The sequence below is a fragment of the Prinia subflava genome, chromosome 32 (genome assembly GCF_021018805.1).
Source record: "Prinia subflava isolate CZ2003 ecotype Zambia chromosome 32, Cam_Psub_1.2, whole genome shotgun sequence".
NCBI classification, from domain to species: domain Eukaryota; kingdom Metazoa; phylum Chordata; class Aves; order Passeriformes; family Cisticolidae; genus Prinia; species Prinia subflava.
Genome location: NC_086278.1, coordinates 792003 through 816714, shown reverse-complemented (window position 1 = coordinate 816714; position 24712 = coordinate 792003). Strand labels below are relative to the sequence as shown.

Here is a 24712-nt window from a genome sequence, read left to right as displayed (position 1 = left end):
CAGCATTTCTTAGGGTTTCCGTCCCGACTCTCACCCAATGCTAACAGCTGGAAAAAATGGAATTGTGAATGCTGAATCCTTTTCCTTCACAGGGCGTCATTGCAACCAAAGTCATGGAACAGAACGCCTGCTACATTTCCATCATGAACAGAAACGAGATGCCCCGCTTTGATAATCTGGCCCGCCTGGCACAGGAGAGCAGGGTAAGCTTCCCAAGGAGTAGCAGGTTTCTCGCCCTGGACTTCATTGGGCAGTTTCTTCATGTGCTTTTGCTTTCTGGACAGGACAAAGTTGTCACCAGTGGCAGGGTTTCCTCACTTTTAAGAGTAATGCAGATTGGGAATTTGTTGTACGAATGCTTTGCCAAAAGAAGAAAGGGACTGCAGCATTCCCTCCCCCAGCTCTGCTTTTCTGAGGATGCTGAGCTCTGCAGCCTGCTGGGAAATCCCTTGCTCTGAGGAGCCCTTCAAGGCCCTTAATCCTATTGGCAGACCAAGATCTCAAAGTTCCTCACACACTTTTCAGTACCAAACTGCATTGGTCAGCTCAGAACACGGCCTTGCAGCTGCTCTTGGCCACACTCCCTTTTCCTTTCGGCACGAGAGAGTGTCTCCCTATTCCACAGCCTTTCCCCCACATTCCTGGGATGAATGGACGCCTGTGGCCCTAGCTGAGGAAGGAGCTAGAGAGCAGCGGGAAGTTCAGAGCACAGGAGGAAACAGCAGGAAAGCAGCCAGAGACTTGGGCCAGGCCACAGTGCATTCCAGGAGGAAAAGAGAGTAGCAATTCATTTGAAACTAGGCCCATGGCAGTCGTTGTGACTTGTCCCACTAGAGCACCCAGAGCTCTCAGAAAAGGGTCCTAGGCACAATCTGCAAAGAGGCCAACAGCAAATGTATGTGCCCAGGCTTGCTGCTGCCCTCTTTGGTTCCAGGTTAAACAGGCTGCAGGAAGTGACTTCTCCTGACGGCCTTCCAGCCAAGGGCCTCTGAGGGGTGAGGGTGGAGACTGAGCAAAGGCCTTTGAAAGAAAGCCTCTGGCTCCGCAGAGCAGCCGCCGTCTTCTCCTCTTCAGCGCTTACCTTGCACAGCCACTTCCCCTCAGGCTCCCTGCGCCTTGACTCCCTTAGAACAAGCTTTGCCTTTGCTGCTGCCTTCAAGGCTTGCCAGTGCTCCCACAGGCCCCCAGGGCATGGAAAGGTGTCCCTAAAGGCACTTGGGACTCAAACATCCAGGCCCGAGTCATCCTTCCAGAGCTAGGAATAGGCCCAGAACGGAAGCAGCTCCTGACACTGAACTTACTGAGTGCTGGTCTTTGATATTTAGAACCTGATTGGTCTTGGAAGACCTACCAAGGAGATCACCTTTGTCACCGGTGGATTGGTCAACAACCTCAACTCCTATGGAATAGACATCACTGCTATGTGCAGCGGACTCACCACCTACATGGCTTACGAAGTTCACAGTGAGTGCAAGCAATGGGAATTCTCAGTGTTACTGACCTGGCCTTCTTGTCTCTTGGGCCATGACTAAGGCACAATTGCTGCCCTTTGACTTGTAGTCAGACTGAAACCAAGGCCTTCCGAGCAGTTGCACAGAGTTGCACCTCCACACATCAGGATGGGAACAGGGTGGTGTCACAGCCCCTCATAAGTGACCCGAACAAAACCCTTACAGCTCCCTTCACGGCAGCTTAATGGGCCTTCTATTTGGGCCCAGAGTGCTTTGGCTCACACTGCGCTCCTCTGTAACGCGCAGCCAAAAAGAAGGGTCGGTCTATGGACCGCTGTCCTTCAGGTCCGAGCAGACTTGACACGTTGACCCAGGCAGCCACCAAACCCTTGTGCTTCACAACACTAAGCCAAGTGGCTTTGATCCCTATAGGTTTTTCCCAGGGGCAACAATCCCATTCCCCAGGGCTTTAATGACCTACACTTGGTCGGATTCTTTCTCAATGTCACAGCCCATGCGACTGGGCCCATGAACTGGCAGCAGCCTCACCACGTCATGCCCAGCCCTTGCGATTCACAGCAGTACAGAGTGCACAGAGCTGTGATTTCTGCAGGGGAAAGCCCAAAGGGTGCTCAAGAGCATGTCTTTGTCAGCATTCCTTGCTGAGGCACAGAGCTGGTGATCTTTGGCGACTCCAAGAGAATCTGTCCCTCACACAGCTCCAACAGTCCCAGCGCAGCAGTTCTTCAGAACCTGGCTGGCTCTGAGCAACAGCACCACCCTCCTGTAGAAAGGCAGCCAAGCTCTTAGGCATTAGCTCATGGGCTCTTGTCTTTTCTTTCTCAGCATTCCAAGGACCCCAGGTGAATCTGGCATCCTGCATTACCCTCGATGTCCTGAGAGTTGTGGAGCTGAAGTACTGCCAGGGCAATGGCACTACCAATTTCCCGGTGAGAAATCCTTTCACCTTACCTTTCTTCTGCCAGAAAGGGGGAGGGTCTCCAGAGCTGCTGCCCAAAGCCAACCCAGAAGGCTTTCTTGCCTGGCATCTCCTCTTTTGCCAGGTTCTAGGGTATTTGACCCAGCTTGACAGTGCAGATAATGAAACAGAGCAGTGAGGCAGTAAGACGTTTCCATCCCAGACCTTGAACATAGATTTGCAATGGTCAGTGCCCTTGCACACATCTACCTCTAAAGGCACCAGATGATAGCTGTCAGATGCAGCAATGATTCACTGAATCCGTGAAAAAAATTCTTATGGCCTCTGCCCACTGCCGCAGCCTTGATTCTGAGTGCTTTGGAAAAGACTCAGCCAGGCACTTCCCGGAGGGCAGCATTTCCATTCCAGCGGGGATTTGGGGACAGATTTGGGGACGTCACTGTCTCCCTTCAAAGACAAATTGTCTTCTTTCCCTTGGCGTTTTAGTCTCAGCAGATTCCAGACATCCTCCTCAACAACACGCAAGTCATCGTTGGTGGCCAGTCCCAGATTGTGACCATCAACAGGCAATGGCGCGTGGCAGTCATTGAGAAAAAGAGCTTCAGCGGGTCCTGGAAAACCATCTGGAACTACAACGCGGTGAGTGGCACGGAGGGAGCTCATTCCAAACCATCGACGGAGACTGGCTCCGCAAACAGCTGACCCAAGGACAAACATTGTTTCCTTATTCTGAACATTAGGAGTCCATGATGTGGGGCAGAAAGTCTCAGCATTTCTTTCCATCCCAACTCTATCCCAATGCTAACAGTTGGAAAAAACGGAATTGTGAGTGCTGAATCCTTTTCTTTCTCAGGGCGTCATTGCAACCAAAGTCTCACAACAGAACGCCTGCTACATTTCCATCATGAACAGAAATGAGATGCCCCGCTTTGATAATCTGGCCCGCCTGGCACAGGAGAGCAGGGTAAGCTTCCCAAGGAGTAGCAGGTTTCTCGCCCTGGACTTCATTGGGCAGTTTCTTCATGTGCTTTTGCTTTCTGGACAGGACAAAGTTGTGGCAGGGTTTCTTTCACTCAATAGAAATGCAGATTCATTGTAGGAATGCTTTGTCCAAACAAGAAGGGGGCTGCAGCATCCCCTCCTCCACTTTCTCTGTGCATTCTGAGCTCTGCAGCCTGCTGGGTAAACCTGTTCTTTGTGGAGTCCTTCCGTGCTTTTCTTCCACTGCCACTTCCCATCAAGTTCCCTGCAGACTCCCTTCAAAGGAGCTCTGCCTTTGCTGCTGCCTTCAAGGCTTGCCAGTGCTCCCACAGGCCCCCAGGGCATGGAAAGGTGTCCCTAAAGGCACTTGGGACTCAAACATCCAGGCCCGAGTCATCCTTCCAGAGCTAGGAATAGGCCCAGAACGGAAGCAGCTCCTGACACTGAATTTACTGAGGGCTGGTTTTCCATATCTAGAACCTGATTGGTCTTGGAAGGCCTACCAAGAAGATCACCTTTGTCACCAATGGATTGGTCAACAACCTCTACTCCTATGGAATAGACATCACTGCTATGTGCAGCGGACTCACCACCTACATGGCTTACGAAGTTCACAGTGAGTGCAAGCTTTGGCAATTCTCAGTGTTACTGACCTGGCCTTCTTGTCTCTTGGGCCATGACTAAGGCACAATTGCAGCTCTTCCATTTTCAGACACACAGACACCAAAGGCTTCAGCAATTGCACAAAATGTTCAGCACCTCCACAGATCAGGACTGGAGCAGGGTGCTGCCCCAGCTCCCATAAATTATCCAAAGCAAAGCCTTACACCTCCTCTCAGGGATGCTTAATGGGTCTTCAATTTGGGCCCAGAGTGTTTTGGCTGACACTGCACTCCCCTGCAATCCCTAGAGTAAAGAGGAGGGGTCAGTCTACAAACCACTGTCCTTCAGGTGACAAGTTGATCCAGGCAGCCAAGAAACTCCTGTGCTTCACAACACTAAGCCAAATGGCTTTGATCCCTATAGGTTTTTCCCAGGGTTTTAATGACCTACACTTGGTCCGATTCTTTCTCAATGTCACAGCCCATGCGACTGGGCCCATGAACTGGCAGCAGCCTCACCATGTCATGCCCAGCCCTTGCGACTCACACCAGCCAGGGCATAGAGCTGTGATTTCTGCAGGGGAAAGCCCAAAGGGTGCTCAAGAGCATGTCTTTGTCAGCATTCCTTGCTGAGGCACAGAGCTGGTGATCTTTGGCGACTCCAAGAGAATCTGTCCCTCACACAGCTCCAACAGTCCCAGCGCAGCAATTCTTCAGAACCTGGCTGGCTCTGAGCAACAGCACCACCCTCCTGTAGAAAGGCAGCCAAGCTCTTAGGCATTAGCTCATGGGCTCTTGTCATTCCTTTCTCAGCATTCCAAGGACCCCAGGTGAATCTGGGATCATGCATTACCCTTGATGTCCTGAGAGTTGTGGAGCTGAAGTACTGCCAGGGCAACGGCAATTGGAACGGCAATTGGAATGGCAACGGCAATTGGAACGGCAACAACAATTGGAACGGCATTTGGAATGGCAACAACGGCAATTGGAATGGCAATTGGAATGGCATTTGGAATGGCAACAATGGCAATTGGAATGGCAATAATGGCAATTGGAATGGCATTTGGAATGGCAACTGGAACGGCAATAATGGCAATTGGAACGGCAACTGGAATGGCAACTGGAATGGCAACTGGAATGGCAATTGGAACGGCAATTGGAATGGAAATGGCAATTTCCCGGTGAGAAACCCTTAGCCCTTACTTTTCTTGAGCAAAATGTGGGTGACTCTAGAGTACCTGCCCAAAGCCAACCCTGATGCCCTCCTTACCTAGCATCTCCTCTTTTGAGAGGTTCCTGCTTGGGGATGCAGATGCTTTAAAAGGGCAATGGGTGATCAGAGGTTTCCATCATGCACTTTGAGCATGGATTTACTCTGGCCAGTATTCTTGCACACATCCACCCCTAAAGGCACCAGATGAAAGCTGATGCGGCAATGCTTCACTGAATCCCTGAAAAAAATTCTTATGGCCGCTACCCACTGCCACAGCCTTGATTCTGGGTCCTCTGGAAAAGACCGAGGGCAGTGCCAGGCACTTCCCGGAGGGCAGCATTTCCATTCCAGCGGGGATTTGGGGACAGATTTGGGGACGTCACTGTCTCCCTTCAAAGACAAATTGTCTTCTTTCCCTTGGCGTTTTAGTCTCAGCAGATTCCAGGCATCCTCCTCAACAACACGCAAGTCATCGTTGGTGGCCAGTCCCAGATTGTGACCATCAACAGGCAATGGCGCGTGGCAGTCATTGAGCAAAAGAGCTTCAGCGGGTCCTGGAAAACCATCTGGAACTACAACACGGTGAGTGGCACGGAGGGGGCTCATTGCAAAACCATCGACGGAGACTGGCTCCGCAAACAGCTCAAGGACAAAGGACAAAGACTGTTTCCTTATTCTGAACATTAGGAGTCCATGATGCGGGGCAGAAAGTCTCAGCATTTCTTAGGGTTTCCGTCCCGACTCTCACCCAATGCTAACAGCTGGAAAAAATGGAATTGTGAATGCTGAATCCTTTTCCTTCACAGGGCGTCATTGCAACCAAAGTCATGGAACAGAACGCCTGCTACATTTCCATCATGAACAGAAACGAGATGCCCCGCTTTGATAATCTGGCCCGCCTGGCACAGGAGAGCAGGGTAAGCTTCCCAAGGAGTAGCAGGTTTCTCTCCCTGGACTTCACTGGGCAGTTTCTTCATGTGCTTTTGCTTTCTGGACAGGACAAAGTTGTCACCAGTGGCAGGGTTTCCTCACTTTTAAGAGTAATGCAGATTGGGAATTTGTTGTACGAATGCTTTGCCAAAAGAAGAAAGGGACTGCAGCATTCCCTCCCCCAGCTCTGCTTTTCTGAGGATGCTGAGCTCTGCAGCCTGCTGGGAAATCCCTTGCTCTGAGGAGCCCTTCAAGGCCCTTAATCCTATTGGCAGACCAAGATCTCAAAGTTCCTCACACACTTTTCAGTACCAAACTGCATTGGTCAGCTCAGAACACGGCCTTGCAGCTGCTCTTGGCCACACTCCCTTTTCCTTTCGGCACGAGAGAGTGTCTCCCTATTCCACAGCCTTGCCCCCACATTCCTGGGATGAATGGATGCCTGTGGCCCTAGCTGAGGAAGGAGCTAGAGAGCAGCGGGAAGTTCAGAGCACAGGAGGAAACAGCAGGAAAGCAGCCAGAGACTTGGGCCAGGCTAAGTGCATTCCAGGAGGAAAAGAGAGTGGCAATTCATTTGAAACTAGGCCCATGGCAGTCGTTGTGACTTGTCCCACTAGAGCACCCAGGGCTCTCAGAAAAGGGTCCTAGGCACAATCTGCAAAGAGGCCAACAGCAAATGTATGTGCCCAGGCTTGCTGCTGCCCTCTTTGGTTCCAGGTTAAACAGGCTGCAGGAAGTGACTTCTCCTGACGGCCTTCCAGCCAAGGGCCTCTGAGGGGTGAGGGTGGAGACTGAGCAAAGGCCTTTGAAAGAAAGCCTCTGGCTCCGCAGAGCAGCCGCCGTCTTCTCCTCTTCAGCGCTTACCTTGCACTGCCACTTCCCCTCAGGCTCCCTGCGCCTTGACTCCCTTAGAACAAGCTCTGCCTTTGCTGCTGCCTTCAAGGCTTGCCAGTGCTCCCACAGGCCCCCAGGGCATGGAAAGGTGTCCCTAAAGGCACTTGGGACTCAAACATCCAGGCCCGAGTCATTCTTCCAGAGCTAGGAATAGGCCCAGAACGGAAGCAGCTCCTGACACTGAACTTACTGAGTGCTGGTCTTTGATATTTAGAACCTGATTGGTCTTGGAAGACCTACCAAGGAGATCACCTTTGTCACCGGTGGATTGGTCAACAACCTCAACTCCTACGGAATAGACATCACTGCTATGTGCAGCGGACTCACCACCTACATGGCTTACGAAGTTCACAGTGAGTGCAAGCAATGGGAATTCTCAGTGTTACTGACCTGGCCTTCTTGTCTCTTGGGCCATGACTAAGGCACAATTGCTGCCCTTTGACTTGTAGTCAGACTGAAACCAAGGCCTTCCGAGCAGTTGCACAAAGAGTTGCACCTCCACACATCAGGATGGGAACAGGGTGGTGTCACAGCCCCTCATAAGTGACCCGAACAAAACCCTTACAGCTCCCTTCACGGCAGCTTAATGGGCCTTCTATTTGGGCCCAGAGTGCTTTGGCTCACACTGCGCTCCTCTGTAACGCGCAGCCAAAAAGAAGGGTCGGTCTATGGACCGCTGTCCTTCAGGTCCGAGCAGACTTGACACGTTGCCCCAGGCAGCCACCAAACCCTTGTGCTTCACAACACTAAGCCAAGTGGCTTTGATCCCTATAGGTTTTTCCCAGGGGCAACAATCCCATTCCCCAGGGCTTTAATGACCGACACTTGGTCGGATTCTTTCTCAATGTCACAGCCCATGCGACTGGGCCCATGAACTGGCAGCAGCCTCACCACGTCATGCCCAGCCCTTGCGATTCACAGCAGTACAGAGTGCACAGAGCTGTGATTTCTGCAGGGGAAAGCCCAAAGGGTGCTCAAGAGCATGTCTTTGTCAGCATTCCTTGCTGAGGCACAGAGCTGGTGATCTTTGGCGACTCCAAGAGAATCTGTCCCTCACACAGCTCCAACAGTCCCAGCGCAGCAGTTCTTCAGAACCTGGCTGGCTCTGAGCAACAGCACCACCCTCCTGTAGAAAGGCAGCCAAGCTCTTAGGCATTAGCTCATGGGCTCTTGTCTTTTCTTTCTCAGCATTCCAAGGACCCCAGGTGAATCTGGCATCCTGCATTACCCTCGATGTCCTGAGAGTTGTGGAGCTGAAGTACTGCCAGGGCAATGGCACTACCAATTTCCCGGTGAGAAATCCTTTCACCTTACCTTTCTTCTGCCAGAAAGGGGAGGGTCTCCAGAGCTGCTGCCCAAAGCCAACCCAGAAGGCTTTCTTGCCTGGCATCTCCTCTTTTGCCAGGTTCTAGGGTATTTGACCCAGCTTGAGAGTGCAGATAATGAAACAGAGCAGTGAGGCAGTAAGACGTTTCCATCCCAGACCTTGAACATAGATTTGCAATGGTCAGTGCCCTTGCACACATCTACCTCTAAAGGCACCAGATGACAGCTGTCAGATGCAGCAATGATTCACTGAATCCATGAAAAAAATTCTTATGGCCTCTGCCCACTGCCACAGCCTTGATTCTGAGTGCTTTGGAAAAGACTCAGCCAGGCACTTCCCGGAGGGCAGCATTTCCATTCCAGCGGGGATTTGGGGACAGATTTGGGGACCTCACTGTCTCCCTTCAAAGACAAATTGTCTTCTTTCCCTTGGCGTTTTAGTCTCAGCAGATTCCAGGCATCCTCCTCAACAACACGCAAGTCATCGTTGGTGGCCAGTCCCAGATTGTGACCATCAACAGGCAATGGCGAGTGGCAGTCATTGAGAAAAAGAGCTTCAGCGGGTCCTGGAAAACCATCTGGAACTACAACGCGGTGAGTGGCACGGAGGGGGCTCATTCCAAACCATCGACGGAGACTGGCTCCGCAAACAGCTGACCCAAGGACAAACATTGTTTCCTTATTCTGAACATTAGGAGTCCATGATGTGGGGCAGAAAGTCTCAGCATTTCTTTCCATCCTGATTCTATCCCATTGCTAACAGTTGGAAAAAACGGAATTGTGAGTGCTGAATCCTTTTCTTTCTCAGGGCATCATTGCAACCAAAGTCTCACAACAGAACGCCTGCTACATTTCCATCATGAACAGAAATGAGATGCCCCGCTTTGATAATCTGGCCCGCCTGGCACAGGAGAGCAGGGTAAGCTTCCCAAGGAGTAGCAGGTTTCTCACCCTGGACTTCATTGGGCAGTTTCTTCATGTGCTTTTGCTTTCTGGAAAGGACAAAGTTGTGGCAGGGTTTCTTTCACTCAACAGAAATGCAGATTCATTGTAGGAATGCTTTGTCCAATCAAGAAGGGGGCTGCAGCACCCCCTCCTCCACTTTCTCTGTGCATTCTGAGCTCTGCAGCCTGCTGGGTAAACCTGTTCTTTGTGGAGTCCTTCCGTGCTTTTCTTCCACTGCCACTTCCCATCAAGTTCCCTGCAGACTCCCTTCAAAGGAGCTCTGCCTTTACTGCTGCCTTCAAGGCTTGCCAGTGCTCCCACAGGCCCCCAGGGCATGGAAAGGTGTCCCTAAAGGCACTTGGGACTCCAACATCCAGGCCCGAGTCATTCTTCCAGAGCTAGGAATAGGCCCAGAACGGAAGCAGCTCCTGACACTGAATTTACTGAGGGCTGGTTTTCCATATCTAGAACCTGATTGGTCTTGGAAGACCTACCAAGAAGATCACCTTTGTCACCAATGGATTGGTCAACAACCTCTACTCCTATGGAATAGACATCACTGCTATGTGCAGCGGACTCACCACCTACATGGCTTACGAAGTTCACAGTGAGTGCAAGCTTTGGCAATTCTCAGTGTTACTGACCTGGCCTTCTTGTCTCTTGGGCCATGACTAAGGCACAATTGCAGCTCTTCCATTTTCAGACACACAGACACCAAAGGCTTCAGTAATTGCACAAAATGTTCAGCACCTCCACAGATCAGGACTGGAGTGGGGTGCTGCCCCAGCTCCCACAAATTATCCAAAGCAAAGCCTTACACCTCCTCTCAGGGATGCTTAATGGGTCTTCAATTTGGGCCCAGAGTGTTTTGGCTGACACTGCACTCCCCTGCAATCCCTAGAGTAAAGAGGAGGGGTCAGTCTACAATCCACTGTCCTTCAGGTGACAAGTTGATCCAGGCAGCCAAGAAACTCCTGTGCTTCACAACACTAAGCCAAGTGGCTTTGATCCCTATAGGGTTTTCCCAGGGTTTTAATGACCTACACTTGGTCCGATTCTTTCTCAATGTCACAGCCCATGCGACTGGGCCCATGAACTGGCAGCAGCCTCACCATGTCCTGCCCAGCCCTTGCGACTCACACCAGCCAGTGCATAGAGCTCTGATTTCTGCAGGGGAAAGCCCAAAGGGTGCTCAAGAGCATGTCTTTGTCAGCATTCCTTGCTGAGGCACAGAGCTGGTGATCTTTGGCGACTCCAAGAGAATCTGTCCCTCACACAGCTCGATCCCAGCGCAGCAATTCTTCAGAACCTGGCTGGCTCTGAGCAACAGCACCACCCTCCTGTAGAAAGGCAGCCAAGCTCTTAGGCATTAGCTCATGGGCTCTTGTCATTCCTTTCCCAGCATTCCAAGGACCCCAAGTGAATCTGGGATCATGCATTACCCTCGATGTCCTGAGAGTTGTGGAGCTGAAGTACTGCCAGGGCAACGGCAATTGGAACGGCAATTGGAATGGCAACGGCAATTGGAACGGCAATTGGAACGGCAACAACAATTGGAACGGCATTTGGAATGGCAACAACGGCAATTGGAATGGCAATTGGAATGGCATTTGGAATGGCAACAATGGCAATTGGAATGGCAATAATGGCAATTGGAATGGCATTTGGAATGGCAACTGGAATGGCAATAATGGCAATTGGAACGGACACTGGAATGGCAATTGGAATGGCATTTGGAATGGCAACAATGGCAATTGGAATGGCAATAATGGCAATTGGAATGGCATTTGGAACGGCAATAATGGCAATTGGAACAACAACTGGAATGGCAACTGGAATAGCAATTGGAACGGCAATTGGAATGGAAATGGCAATTTCCCGGTGAGAAACCCTTAGCCCTTACTTTTCTTGAGCAAAATGTGGGTGACTCTAGAGTACCTGCCCAAAGCCAACCCTGATGCCCTCCTTACCTAGCATCTCCTCTTTTGAGAGGTTCCTGCTTGGGGATGCAGATGCTTTAAAAGGGCAATGGGTGATCAGAGGTTTCCATCATGCACTTTGAGCATGGATTTACTCTGGCCAGTATTCTTGCACACATCCACCCCTAAAGGCACCAGATGAAAGCTGATGCGGCAATGCTTCACTGAATCCCTGAAAAAAATTCTTATGGCCGCTACCCACTGCCACAGCCTTGATTCTGGGTCCTCTGGAAAAGACCGAGGGCAGTGCCAGGCACTTCCCGGAGGGCAGCATTTCCATTCCAGCGGGGATTTGGGGACAGATTTGGGGACGTCACTGTCTCCCTTCAAAGACAAATTGTCTTCTTTCCCTTGGCGTTTTAGTCTCAGCAGATTCCAGGCATCCTCCTCAACAACACGCAAGTCATCGTTGGTGGCCAGTCCCAGATTGTGACCATCAACAGGCAATGGCGCGTGGCAGTCATTGAGCAAAAGAGCTTCAGCGGGTCCTGGAAAACCATCTGGAACTACAACACGGTGAGTGGCACGGAGGGGGCTCATTGCAAAACCATCGACGGAGACTGGCTCCGCAAACAGCTCAAGGACAAAGGACAAAGACTGTTTCCTTATTCTGAACATTAGGAGTCCATGATGCGGGGCAGAAAGTCTCAGCATTTCTTAGGGTTTCCGTCCCGACTCTCACCCAATGCTAACAGCTGGAAAAAATGGAATTGTGAATGCTGAATCCTTTTCCTTCACAGGGCGTCATTGCAACCAAAGTCATGGAACAGAACGCCTGCTACATTTCCATCATGAACAGAAATGAGATGCCCCGCTTTGATAATCTGGCCCGCCTGGCACAGGAGAGCAGGGTAAGCTTCCCAAGGAGTAGCAGGTTTCTCTCCCTGGACTTCACTGGGCAGTTTCTTCATGTGCTTTTGCTTTCTGGACAGGACAAAGTTGTCACCAGTGGCAGGGTTTCCTCACTTTTAAGAGTAATGCAGATTGGGAATTTGTTGTACGAATGCTTTGCCAAAAGAAGAAAGGGACTGCAGCATTCCCTCCCCCAGCTCTGCTTTTCTGAGGATGCTGAGCTCTGCAGCCTGCTGGGAAATCCCTTGCTCTGAGGAGCCCTTCAAGGCCCTTAATCCTATTGGCAGACCAAGATCTCAAAGTTCCTCACACACTTTTCAGTACCAAACTGCATTGGTCAGCTCAGAACACGGCCTTGCAGCTGCTCTTGGCCACACTCCCTTTTCCTTTCGGCACGAGAGAGTGTCTCCCTATTCCACAGCCTTGCCCCCACATTCCTGGGATGAATGGATGCCTGTGGCCCTAGCTGAGGAAGGAGCTAGAGAGCAGCGGGAAGTTCAGAGCACAGGAGGAAACAGCAGGAAAGCAGCCAGAGACTTGGGCCAGGCTAAGTGCATTCCAGGAGGAAAAGAGAGTGGCAATTCATTTGAAACTAGGCCCATGGCAGTCGTTGTGACTTGTCCCACTAGAGCACCCAGGGCTCTCAGAAAAGGGTCCTAGGCACAATCTGCAAAGAGGCCAACAGCAAATGTATGTGCCCAGGCTTGCTGCTGCCCTCTTTGGTTCCAGGTTAAACAGGCTGCAGGAAGTGACTTCTCCTGACGGCCTTCCAGCCAAGGGCCTCTGAGGGGTGAGGGTGGAGACTGAGCAAAGGCCTTTGAAAGAAAGCCTCTGGCTCCGCAGAGCAGCCGCCGTCTTCTCCTCTTCAGCGCTTACCTTGCACTGCCACTTCCCCTCAGGCTCCCTGCGCCTTGACTCCCTTAGAACAAGCTCTGCCTTTGCTGCTGCCTTCAAGGCTTGCCAGTGCTCCCACAGGCCCCCAGGGCATGGAAAGGTGTCCCTAAAGGCACTTGGGACTCAAACATCCAGGCCCGAGTCATTCTTCCAGAGCTAGGAATAGGCCCAGAACGGAAGCAGCTCCTGACACTGAACTTACTGAGTGCTGGTCTTTGATATTTAGAACCTGATTGGTCTTGGAAGACCTACCAAGGAGATCACCTTTGTCACCGGTGGATTGGTCAACAACCTCAACTCCTACGGAATAGACATCACTGCTATGTGCAGCGGACTCACCACCTACATGGCTTACGAAGTTCACAGTGAGTGCAAGCAATGGGAATTCTCAGTGTTACTGACCTGGCCTTCTTGTCTCTTGGGCCATGACTAAGGCACAATTGCTGCCCTTTGACTTGTAGTCAGACTGAAACCAAGGCCTTCCGAGCAGTTGCACAAAGAGTTGCACCTCCACACATCAGGATGGGAACAGGGTGGTGTCACAGCCCCTCATAAGTGACCCGAACAAAACCCTTACAGCTCCCTTCACGGCAGCTTAATGGGCCTTCTATTTGGGCCCAGAGTGCTTTGGCTCACACTGCGCTCCTCTGTAACGCGCAGCCAAAAAGAAGGGTCGGTCTATGGACCGCTGTCCTTCAGGTCCGAGCAGACTTGACACGTTGCCCCAGGCAGCCACCAAACCCTTGTGCTTCACAACACTAAGCCAAGTGGCTTTGATCCCTATAGGTTTTTCCCAGGGGCAACAATCCCATTCCCCAGGGCTTTAATGACCGACACTTGGTCGGATTCTTTCTCAATGTCACAGCCCATGCGACTGGGCCCATGAACTGGCAGCAGCCTCACCACGTCATGCCCAGCCCTTGCGATTCACAGCAGTACAGAGTGCACAGAGCTGTGATTTCTGCAGGGGAAAGCCCAAAGGGTGCTCAAGAGCATGTCTTTGTCAGCATTCCTTGCTGAGGCACAGAGCTGGTGATCTTTGGCGACTCCAAGAGAATCTGTCCCTCACACAGCTCCAACAGTCCCAGCGCAGCAGTTCTTCAGAACCTGGCTGGCTCTGAGCAACAGCACCACCCTCCTGTAGAAAGGCAGCCAAGCTCTTAGGCATTAGCTCATGGGCTCTTGTCTTTTCTTTCTCAGCATTCCAAGGACCCCAGGTGAATCTGGCATCCTGCATTACCCTCGATGTCCTGAGAGTTGTGGAGCTGAAGTACTGCCAGGGCAATGGCACTACCAATTTCCCGGTGAGAAATCCTTTCACCTTACCTTTCTTCTGCCAGAAAGGGGAGGGTCTCCAGAGCTGCTGCCCAAAGCCAACCCAGAAGGCTTTCTTGCCTGGCATCTCCTCTTTTGCCAGGTTCTAGGGTATTTGACCCAGCTTGAGAGTGCAGATAATGAAACAGAGCAGTGAGGCAGTAAGACGTTTCCATCCCAGACCTTGAACATAGATTTGCAATGGTCAGTGCCCTTGCACACATCTACCTCTAAAGGCACCAGATGACAGCTGTCAGATGCAGCAATGATTCACTGAATCCATGAAAAAAATTCTTATGGCCTCTGCCCACTGCCACAGCCTTGATTCTGAGTGCTTTGGAAAAGACTCAGCCAGGCACTTCCCGGAGGGCAGCATTTCCATTCCAGCGGGGATTTGGGGACAGATTTGGGGACCTCACTGTCTCCCTTCAAAGACAAATTGTCTTCTTTCCCTTGGCGTTTTAGTCTCAGCAGATTCCAGGCATCCTCCTCAACAACACGCAAGTCATCGTTGGTGGCCAGTCCCAGATTGTGACCATCAACAGGCAATGGCGAGTGGCAGTCATTGAGAAAAAGAGCTTCAGCGGGTCCTGGAAAACCATCTGGAACTACAACGCGGTGAGTGGCACGGAGGGGGCTCATTCCAAACCATCGACGGAGACTGGCTCCGCAAACAGCTGACCCAAGGACAAACATTTTTTCCTTATTCTGAACATTAGGAGTCCATGATGTGGGGCAGAAAGTCTCAGCATTTCTTTCCATCCTGATTCTATCCCATTGCTAACAGTTGGAAAAAACGGAATTGTGAGTGCTGAATCCTTTTCTTTCTCAGGGCATCATTGCAACCAAAGTCTCACAACAGAACGCCTGCTACATTTCCATCATGAACAGAAATGAGATGCCCCGCTTTGATAATCTGGCCCGCCTGGCACAGGAGAGCAGGGTAAGCTTCCCAAGGAGTAGCAGGTTTCTCACCCTGGACTTCATTGGGCAGTTTCTTCATGTGCTTTTGCTTTCTGGAAAGGACAAAGTTGTGGCAGGGTTTCTTTCACTCAACAGAAATGCAGATTCATTGTAGGAATGCTTTGTCCAATCAAGAAGGGGGCTGCAGCACCCCCTCCTCCACTTTCTCTGTGCATTCTGAGCTCTGCAGCCTGCTGGGTAAACCTGTTCTTTGTGGAGTCCTTCCGTGCTTTTCTTCCACTGCCACTTCCCATCAAGTTCCCTGCAGACTCCCTTCAAAGGAGCTCTGCCTTTACTGCTGCCTTCAAGGCTTGCCAGTGCTCCCACAGGCCCCCAGGGCATGGAAAGGTGTCCCTAAAGGCACTTGGGACTCCAACATCCAGGCCCGAGTCATTCTTCCAGAGCTAGGAATAGGCCCAGAACGGAAGCAGCTCCTGACACTGAATTTACTGAGGGCTGGTTTTCCATATCTAGAACCTGATTGGTCTTGGAAGACCTACCAAGAAGATCACCTTTGTCACCAATGGATTGGTCAACAACCTCTACTCCTATGGAATAGACATCACTGCTATGTGCAGCGGACTCACCACCTACATGGCTTACGAAGTTCACAGTGAGTGCAAGCTTTGGCAATTCTCAGTGTTACTGACCTGGCCTTCTTGTCTCTTGGGCCATGACTAAGGCACAATTGCAGCTCTTCCATTTTCAGACACACAGACACCAAAGGCTTCAGTAATTGCACAAAATGTTCAGCACCTCCACAGATCAGGACTGGAGTGGGGTGCTGCCCCAGCTCCCACAAATTATCCAAAGCAAAGCCTTACACCTCCTCTCAGGGATGCTTAATGGGTCTTCAATTTGGGCCCAGAGTGTTTTGGCTGACACTGCACTCCCCTGCAATCCCTAGAGTAAAGAGGAGGGGTCAGTCTACAATCCACTGTCCTTCAGGTGACAAGTTGATCCAGGCAGCCAAGAAACTCCTGTGCTTCACAACACTAAGCCAAGTGGCTTTGATCCCTATAGGGTTTTCCCAGGGTTTTAATGACCTACACTTGGTCCGATTCTTTCTCAATGTCACAGCCCATGCGACTGGGCCCATGAACTGGCAGCAGCCTCACCATGTCCTGCCCAGCCCTTGCGACTCACACCAGCCAGTGCATAGAGCTCTGATTTCTGCAGGGGAAAGCCCAAAGGGTGCTCAAGAGCATGTCTTTGTCAGCATTCCTTGCTGAGGCACAGAGCTGGTGATCTTTGGCGACTCCAAGAGAATCTGTCCCTCACACAGCTCGATCCCAGCGCAGCAATTCTTCAGAACCTGGCTGGCTCTGAGCAACAGCACCACCCTCCTGTAGAAAGGCAGCCAAGCTCTTAGGCATTAGCTCATGGGCTCTTGTCATTCCTTTCCCAGCATTCCAAGGACCCCAAGTGAATCTGGGATCATGCATTACCCTCGATGTCCTGAGAGTTGTGGAGCTGAAGTACTGCCAGGGCAACGGCAATTGGAACGGCAATTGGAATGGCAACGGCAATTGGAACGGCAATTGGAACGGCAACAACAATTGGAACGGCATTTGGAATGGCAACAACGGCAATTGGAATGGCAATTGGAATGGCATTTGGAATGGCAACAATGGCAATTGGAATGGCAATAATGGCAATTGGAATGGCATTTGGAATGGCAACTGGAATGGCAATAATGGCAATTGGAACGGACACTGGAATGGCAATTGGAATGGCATTTGGAATGGCAACAATGGCAATTGGAATGGCAATAATGGCAATTGGAATGGCATTTGGAACGGCAATAATGGCAATTGGAACAACAACTGGAATGGCAACTGGAATAGCAATTGGAACGGCAATTGGAATGGAAATGGCAATTTCCCGGTGAGAAACCCTTAGCCCTTACTTTTCTTGAGCAAAATGTGGGTGACTCTAGAGTACCTGCCCAAAGCCAACCCTGATGCCCTCCTTACCTAGCATCTCCTCTTTTGAGAGGTTCCTGCTTGGGGATGCAGATGCTTTAAAAGGGCAATGGGTGATCAGAGGTTTCCATCATGCACTTTGAGCATGGATTTACTCTGGCCAGTATTCTTGCACACATCCACCCCTAAAGGCACCAGATGAAAGCTGATGCGGCAATGCTTCACTGAATCCCTGAAAAAAATTCTTATGGCCGCTACCCACTGCCACAGCCTTGATTCTGGGTCCTCTGGAAAAGACCGAGGGCAGTGCCAGGCACTTCCCGGAGGGCAGCATTTCCATTCCAGCGGGGATTTGGGGACAGATTTGGGGACCTCACTGTCTCCCTTCAAAGACAAATTGTCTTCTTTCCCTTGGCGTTTTAGTCTCAGCAGATTCCAGGCATCCTCCTCAACAACACGCAAGTCATCGTTGGTGGCCAGTCCCAGATTGTGACCATCAACAGGCAATGGCGCGTGGCAGTCATTGAGCAAAAGAGCTTCAGCGGGTCCTGGAAAACCATCTGGAACTACAACACGGTGAGTGGCACGGAGGGGGCTCATTGCAAAACCATCGACGGAGACTGGCTCCGCAAACAGCTCAAGGACAAAGGACAAAGACTGTTTCCTTATTCTGAACATTAGGAGTCCATGATGCGGGGCAGAAAGTCTCAGCATTTCTTAGGGTTTCCGTCCCGACTCTCACCCAATGCTAACAGCTGGAAAAAATGGAATTGTGAATGCTGAATTCTTTTCCTTCACAGGGCGTCATTGCAACCAAAGTCATGGAACAGAACGCCTGCTACATTTCCATCATGAACAGAAACGAGATGCCCCGCTTTGATAATCTGGCCCGCCTGGCACAGGAGAGCAGGGTAAGCTTCCCAAGGAGTAGCAGGTTTCTCGCCCTGGACTTCATTGGGCAGTTTCTTCATGTGCTTTTGCTTTCTGGACAGGACAAAGTTGTCACCAGTGGCAGGGTTTCCTCACTTTTAAGAGTAATGCAGATTGGGAATTTGTTGTACGAATGCTTTGCCAAAAGAAGAAAGGGACTGCAGCATTCCCTCCCCCAGCTCTGCTTTTCTGAGGATGCTGAGCTCTGCAGCCTGCTGGGAAATCCCTTGCTCTGAGGAGCCCTTCAAGGCCCTTAATCCTATTGGCAGACCAAGATCTCAAAGTTCCTCACACACTTTTCAGTACCAAACTGCATTGGTCAGCTCAGAACACGGCCTTGCAGCTGCTCTTGGCCACACTCCCTTTTCCTTTCGGCACGAGAGAGTGTCTCCCTATTCCACAGCCTTTCCCCCACATTCCTGGGATGAATGGATGCCTGTGGCCCTAGCTGAGGAAGGAGCTAGAGAGCAGCGGGAAGTTCAGAGCGCAGGAGGAAACAGCAGGAAAGCAGCCAGAGACTTGGGCCAGGTCACAGTGCATTCCAGGAGGAAAAGAGAGTGGCAATTCATTTGAAACTAGGCCCATGGCAGTCGTTGTGACTTGTCCCACTAGAGCACCCAGGGCTCTCAGAAAAGGGTCCTAGGCACAATCTGCAAAGAGGCCAACAGCAAATGTATGTGCCCAGGCTTGCTGCTGCCCTCTTTGGTTCCAGGTTAAACAGGCTGCAGGAAGTGACTTCTCCTGACGGCCTTCCAGCCAAGGGCCTCTGAGGGGTGAGGGTGGAGACTGAGCAAAGGCCTTTGAAAGAAAGCCTCTGGCTCCGCAGAGCAGCCGCCGTCTTCTCCTCTTCAGCGCTTACCTTGCACAGCCACTTCCCCTCAGGCTCCCTGCGCCTTGACTCCCTTAGAACAAGCTCTGCCTTTGCTGCTGCCTTCAAGGCTTGACAGTGCTCCCACAGGCCCCCAGGGCATGGAAAGGTGTCCCTAAAGGCACTTGGGACTCCAACATCCAGGCCCGAGTCATTCTTCCAGAGCTAGGAATAGGCCCAGAACGGAAGCAGCTCCTGACACTGAACTTACTGAGTGCTGGTCTTTGATATTTAGAACCTGATTGGTCTTGGAAGACCTACCAAGGAGATCACCTTTGTCACCGGTGGATTGGTCAACAACCTCAACTCCTACGGAATAGACATCACTGCTATGTGCAGCGGACTCACCACCTACATGGCTTACGAAGTTCACAGTGAGTGCAAGCAATGGGAATTCTCAGTGTTACTGACCTGGCCTTCTTGTCTCTTGGGCCATGACTAAGGCACAATTGCTGCCCTTTGACTTGTAGTCAGACTGAAACCAAGGCCTTCCGAGCAGTTGCACAAAGAGTTGCACCTCCACACATCAGGATGGGAACAGGGTGGTGTCACAGCCCCTCATAAGTGACCCGAACAAAACCCTTACAGCTCCCTTCACGGCAGCTTAATGGGCCTTCTATTTGGGCCCAGAGTGCTTTGGCTCACACTGCGCTCCTCTGTAACGCGCAGCCAAAAAGAAGGGTCGGTCTATGGACCGCTGTCCTTCAGGTCCGAGCAGACTTGACACGTTGCCCCAGGCAGCCACCAAACCCTTGTGCTTCACAACACTAAGCCAAGTGGCTTTGATCCCTATAGGTTTTTCCCAGGGGCAACAATCCCATTCCCCAGGGCTTTAATGACCGACACTTGGTCGGATTCTTTCTCAATGTCACAGCCCATGCGACTGGGCCCATGAACTGGCAGCAGCCTCACCACGTCATGCCCAGCCCTTGCGATTCACAGCAGTACAGAGTGCACAGAGCTGTGATTTCTGCAGGGGAAAGCCCAAAGGGTGCTCAAGAGCATGTCTTTGTCAGCATTCCTTGCTGAGGCACAGAGCTGGTGATCTTTGGCGACTCCAAGAGAATCTGTCCCTCACACAGCTCCAACAGTCCCAGCGCAGCAGTTCTTCAGAACCTGGCTGGCTCTGAGCAACAGCACCACCCTCCTGTAGAAAGGCAGCCAAGCTCTTAGGCATTAGCTCATGGGCTCTTGTCTTTTCTTTCTCAGCATTCCAAGGACCCCAGGTGAATCTGGCATCCTGCATTACCCTCGATGTCCTGAGAGTTGTGGAGCTGAAGTACTGCCAGGGCAATGGCACTACCAATTTCCCGGTGAGAAATCCTTTCACCTTACCTTTCTTCTGCCAGAAAGGGGAGGGTCTCCAGAGCTGCTGCCCAAAGCCAACCCAGAAGGCTTTCTTGCCTGGCATCTCCTCTTTTGCCAGGTTCTAGGGTATTTGACCCAGCTTGAGAGTGCAGATAATGAAACAGAGCAGTGAGGCAGTAAGACATTTCCATTCCAGACCTTGAACATAGATTTGCAATGGTCAGTGCCCTTGCACACATCTACCTCTAAAGGCACCAGATGACACCTGTCAGATGCAGCAATGATTCACTGAATCCGTGAAAAAAATTCTTATGGCCTCTGCCCACTGCCACAGCCTTGATTCTGAGTGCTTTGGAAAAGACTCAGCCAGGCACTTCCCGGAGGGCAGCATTTCCATTCCAGCGGGGATTTGGGGACAGATTTGGGGACCTCACTGTCTCCCTTCAAAGACAAATTGTCTTCTTTCCCTTGGCGTTTTAGTCTCAGCAGATTCCAGGCATCCTCCTCAACAACACGCAAGTCATCGTTGGTGGCCAGTCCCAGATTGTGACCATCAACAGGCAATGGCGAGTGGCAGTCATTGAGAAAAAGAGCTTCAGCGGGTCCTGGAAAACCATCTGGAACTACAACGCGGTGAGTGGCACGGAGGGGGCTCATTCCAAACCATCGACGGAGACTGGCTCCGCAAACAGCTGACCCAAGGACAAACATTGTTTCCTTATTCTGAACATTAGGAGTCCATGATGTGGGGCAGAAAGTCTCAGCATTTCTTTCCATCCTGATTCTATCCCATTGCTAACAGTTGGAAAAAACGGAATTGTGAGTGCTGAATCCTTTTCTTTCTCAGGGCGTCATTGCAACCAAAGTCTCACAACAGAACGCCTGCTACATTTCCATCATGAACAGAAACGAGATGCCCCGCTTTGATAATCTGGCCCGCCTGGCACAGGAGAGCAGGGTAAGCTTCCCAAGGAGTAGCAGGTTTCTCACCCTGGACTTCATTGGGCAGTTTCTTCATGTGCTTTTGCTTTCTGGAAAGGACAAAGTTGTGGCAGGGTTTCTTTCACTCAACAGAAATGCAGATTCATTGTAGGAATGCTTTGTCCAATCAAGAAGGGGGCTGCAGCACCCCCTCCTCCACTTTCTCTGTGCATTCTGAGCTCTGCAGCCTGCTGGGTAAACCTGTTCTTTGTGGAGTCCTTCCGTGCTTTTCTTCCACTGCCACTTCCCATCAAGTTCCCTGCAGACTCCCTTCAAAGGAGCTCTGCCTTTACTGCTGCCTTCAAGGCTTGCCAGTGCTCCCACAGGCCCCCAGGGCATGGAAAGGTGTCCCTAAAGGCACTTGGGACTCCAACATCAAGGCCCGAGTCATTCTTCCAGAGCTAGGAATAGGCCCAGAACGGAAGCAGCTCCTGACACTGAATTTACTGAGGGCTGGTTTTCCATATCTAGAACCTGATTGGTCTTGGAAGACCTACCAAGAAGATCACCTTTGTCACCAATGGATTGGTCAACAACCTCTACTCCTATGGAATAGACATCACTGCTATGTGCAGCGGACTCACCACCTACATGGCTTACGAAGTTCACAGTGAGTGCAAGCTTTGGCAATTCTCAGTGTTACTGACCTGGCCTTCTTGTCTCTTGGGCCATGACTAAGGCACAATTGCAGCTCTTCCATTTTCAGACACACAGACACCAAAGGCTTCAGTAATTGCACAAAATGTTCAGCACCTCCACAGATCAGGACTGGAGTGGGGTGCTGCCCCAGCTCCCACAAATTATCCAAAGCAATGCCTTACACCTCCTCTCAGGGATGCTTCATGGGTCTTCAATTTGGGCCCAGAGTGTTTTGGCTGACACTGCACTCCCCTGCAATCCCTAGAGTAAAGAGGAGGGGTCAGTCTACAAACCACTGTCCTTCAGGTGACAAGTTGATCCAGGCAGCCAAGAAACTCCTGTGCTTCACAACACTAAGCCAAGTGGCTTTGATCCCTATAGGGTTTTCCCAGGGTTTTAATGACCTACACTTGGTCCGATTCTTTCTCAATGTCACAGCCCATGCGACTGGGCCCATGAACTGGCAGCAGCCTCACCATGTCATGCCCAGCCCTTGCGACTCACACCAGCCAGTGCATAGAGCTGTGATTTCTGCAGGGGAAAGCCCAAAGGGTGCTCAAGAGCATGTCTTTGTCAGCATTCCTTGCTGAGGCACAGAGCTGGTGATCTTTGGCGACTCCAAGAGAATCTGTCCCTCACACAGCTCGGTCCCAGCGCAGCAATTCTTCAGAACCTGGCTGGCTCTGAGCAACAGCACCACCCTCCTGTAGAAAGGCAGCCAAGCTCTTAGGCATTAGCTCATGGGCTCTTGTCATTCCTTTCCCAGCATTCCAAGGACCCCAGGTGAATCTGGGATCATGCATTACCCTCGATGTCCTGAGAGTTGTGGAGCTGAAGTACTGCCAGGGCAACGGCAATTGGAACGGCAATTGGAATGGCAACGGCAATTGGAACGGCAATTGGAACGGCAACAACAATTGGAACGGCATTTGGAATGGCAACAACGGCAATTGGAATGGCAATTGGAATGGCATTTGGAATGGCAACAATGGCAATTGGAATGGCAATAATGGCAATTGGAATGGCATTTGGAATGGCAACTGGAATGGCAATAATGGCAATTGGAACGGACACTGGAATGGCAATTGGAATGGCATTTGGAATGGCAACAATGGCAATTGGAATGGCAATAATGGCAATTGGAATGGCATTTGGAACGGCAATAATGGCAATTGGAACGGCAACTGGAATGGCAACTGGAATGGCAATTGGAACGGCAATTGGAATGGAAATGGCAATTTCCCGGTGAGAAACCCTTAGCCCTTACTTTTCTGGAGCAAAATGTGGGTGACTCTAGAGTACCTGCCCAAAGCCAACCCTGATGCCCTCCTTACCTAGCATCTCCTCTTTTGAGAGGTTCCTGCTTGGGGATGCAGATGCTTTAAAAGGGCAATGGGTGATCAGAGGTTTCCATCATGCACATTGAGCATGGATTTACTCTGGCCAGTATTCTTGCACACATCCACCCCTAAAGGCACCAGATGAAAGCTGATGCGGCAATGCTTCACTGAATCCCTGAAAAAAATTCTTATGGCCGCTACCCACTGCCACAGCCTTGATTCTGGGTCCTCTGGAAAAGACCGAGGGCAGTGCCAGGCACTTCCCGGAGGGCAGCATTTCCATTCCAGCGGGGATTTGGGGACAGATTTGGGGACGTCACTGTCTCCCTTCAAAGACAAATTGTCTTCTTTCCCTTGGCGTTTTAGTCTCAGCAGATTCCAGGCATCCTCCTCAACAACACGCAAGTCATCGTTGGTGGCCAGTCCCAGATTGTGACCATCAACAGGCAATGGCGCGTGGCAGTCATTGAGCAAAAGAGCTTCAGCGGGTCCTGGAAAACCATCTGGAACTACAACACGGTGAGTGGCACGGAGGGGGCTCATTGCAAAACCATCGACGGAGACTGGCTCCGCAAACAGCTCAAGGACAAAGGACAAAGACTGTTTCCTTATTCTGAACATTAGGAGTCCATGATGCGGGGCAGAAAGTCTCAGCATTTCTTAGGGTTTCAGTCCCGACTCTCACCCAATGCTAACAGCTGGAAAAAATGGAATTGTGAATGCTGAATCCTTTTCCTTCACAGGGCGTCATTGCAACCAAAGTCATGGAACAGAACGCCTGCTACATTTCCATCATGAACAGAAATGAGATGCCCCGCTTTGATAATCTGGCCCGCCTGGCACAGGAGAGCAGGGTAAGCTTCCCAAGGAGTAGCAGGTTTCTCGCCCTGGACTTCATTGGGCAGTTTCTTCATGTGCTTTTGCTTTCTGGACAGGACAAAGTTGTCACCAGTGGCAGGGTTTCCTCACTTTTAAGAGTAATGCAGATTGGGAATTTGTTGTACGAATGCTTTGCCAAAAGAAGAAAGGGACTGCAGCATTCCCTCCCCCAGCTCTGCTTTTCTGAGGATGCTGAGCTCTGCAGCCTGCTGGGAAATCCCTTGCTCTGAGGAGCCCTTCAAGGCCCTTAATCCTATTGGCAGACCAAGATCTCAAAGTTCCTCACACACTTTTCAGTACCAAACTGCATTGGTCAGCTCAGAACACGGCCTTGCAGCTGCTCTTGGCCACACTCCCTTTTCCTTTCGGCACGAGAGAGTGTCTCCCTATTCCACAGCCTTGCCCCCACATTCCTGGGATGAATGGATGCCTGTGGCCCTAGCTGAGGAAGGAGCTAGAGAGCAGCGGGAAGTTCAGAGCACAGGAGGAAACAGCAGGAAAGCAGCCAGAGACTTGGGCCAGGTCACAGTGCATTCCAGGAGGAAAAGAGAGTGGCAA

The 24712-nt window shown here is 51.2% G+C and overlaps 1 protein-coding gene across 1 annotated transcript in view; it reads left to right on the top strand.

Annotated features, from left to right (window-relative positions):
* The window catches only part of LOC134562995 (uncharacterized), a 65028-nt gene that overhangs the window by 13816 nt on the left and 26500 nt on the right, over window positions 1-24712 (top strand). The window contains exons 19-51 of the mRNA XM_063420705.1: window positions 93-203; window positions 1326-1464; window positions 2298-2401; window positions 2878-3030; window positions 3245-3355; window positions 3850-3988; window positions 4788-4877; window positions 5615-5769; window positions 5994-6104; window positions 7226-7364; window positions 8209-8303; window positions 8779-8931; window positions 9146-9256; window positions 9751-9889; window positions 10685-10774; window positions 11623-11777; window positions 12002-12112; window positions 13234-13372; window positions 14217-14311; window positions 14787-14939; window positions 15154-15264; window positions 15759-15897; window positions 16693-16782; window positions 17631-17785; window positions 18010-18120; window positions 19243-19381; window positions 20226-20320; window positions 20796-20948; window positions 21163-21273; window positions 21768-21906; window positions 22702-22791; window positions 23640-23794; window positions 24019-24129. Coding sequence (XP_063276775.1) covers window positions 93-203; window positions 1326-1464; window positions 2298-2401; window positions 2878-3030; window positions 3245-3355; window positions 3850-3988; window positions 4788-4877; window positions 5615-5769; window positions 5994-6104; window positions 7226-7364; window positions 8209-8303; window positions 8779-8931; window positions 9146-9256; window positions 9751-9889; window positions 10685-10774; window positions 11623-11777; window positions 12002-12112; window positions 13234-13372; window positions 14217-14311; window positions 14787-14939; window positions 15154-15264; window positions 15759-15897; window positions 16693-16782; window positions 17631-17785; window positions 18010-18120; window positions 19243-19381; window positions 20226-20320; window positions 20796-20948; window positions 21163-21273; window positions 21768-21906; window positions 22702-22791; window positions 23640-23794; window positions 24019-24129 — 4092 coding nt within the window. The remainder of the gene's footprint in view (window positions 1-92; window positions 204-1325; window positions 1465-2297; window positions 2402-2877; window positions 3031-3244; window positions 3356-3849; window positions 3989-4787; window positions 4878-5614; window positions 5770-5993; window positions 6105-7225; window positions 7365-8208; window positions 8304-8778; window positions 8932-9145; window positions 9257-9750; window positions 9890-10684; window positions 10775-11622; window positions 11778-12001; window positions 12113-13233; window positions 13373-14216; window positions 14312-14786; window positions 14940-15153; window positions 15265-15758; window positions 15898-16692; window positions 16783-17630; window positions 17786-18009; window positions 18121-19242; window positions 19382-20225; window positions 20321-20795; window positions 20949-21162; window positions 21274-21767; window positions 21907-22701; window positions 22792-23639; window positions 23795-24018; window positions 24130-24712) is intronic.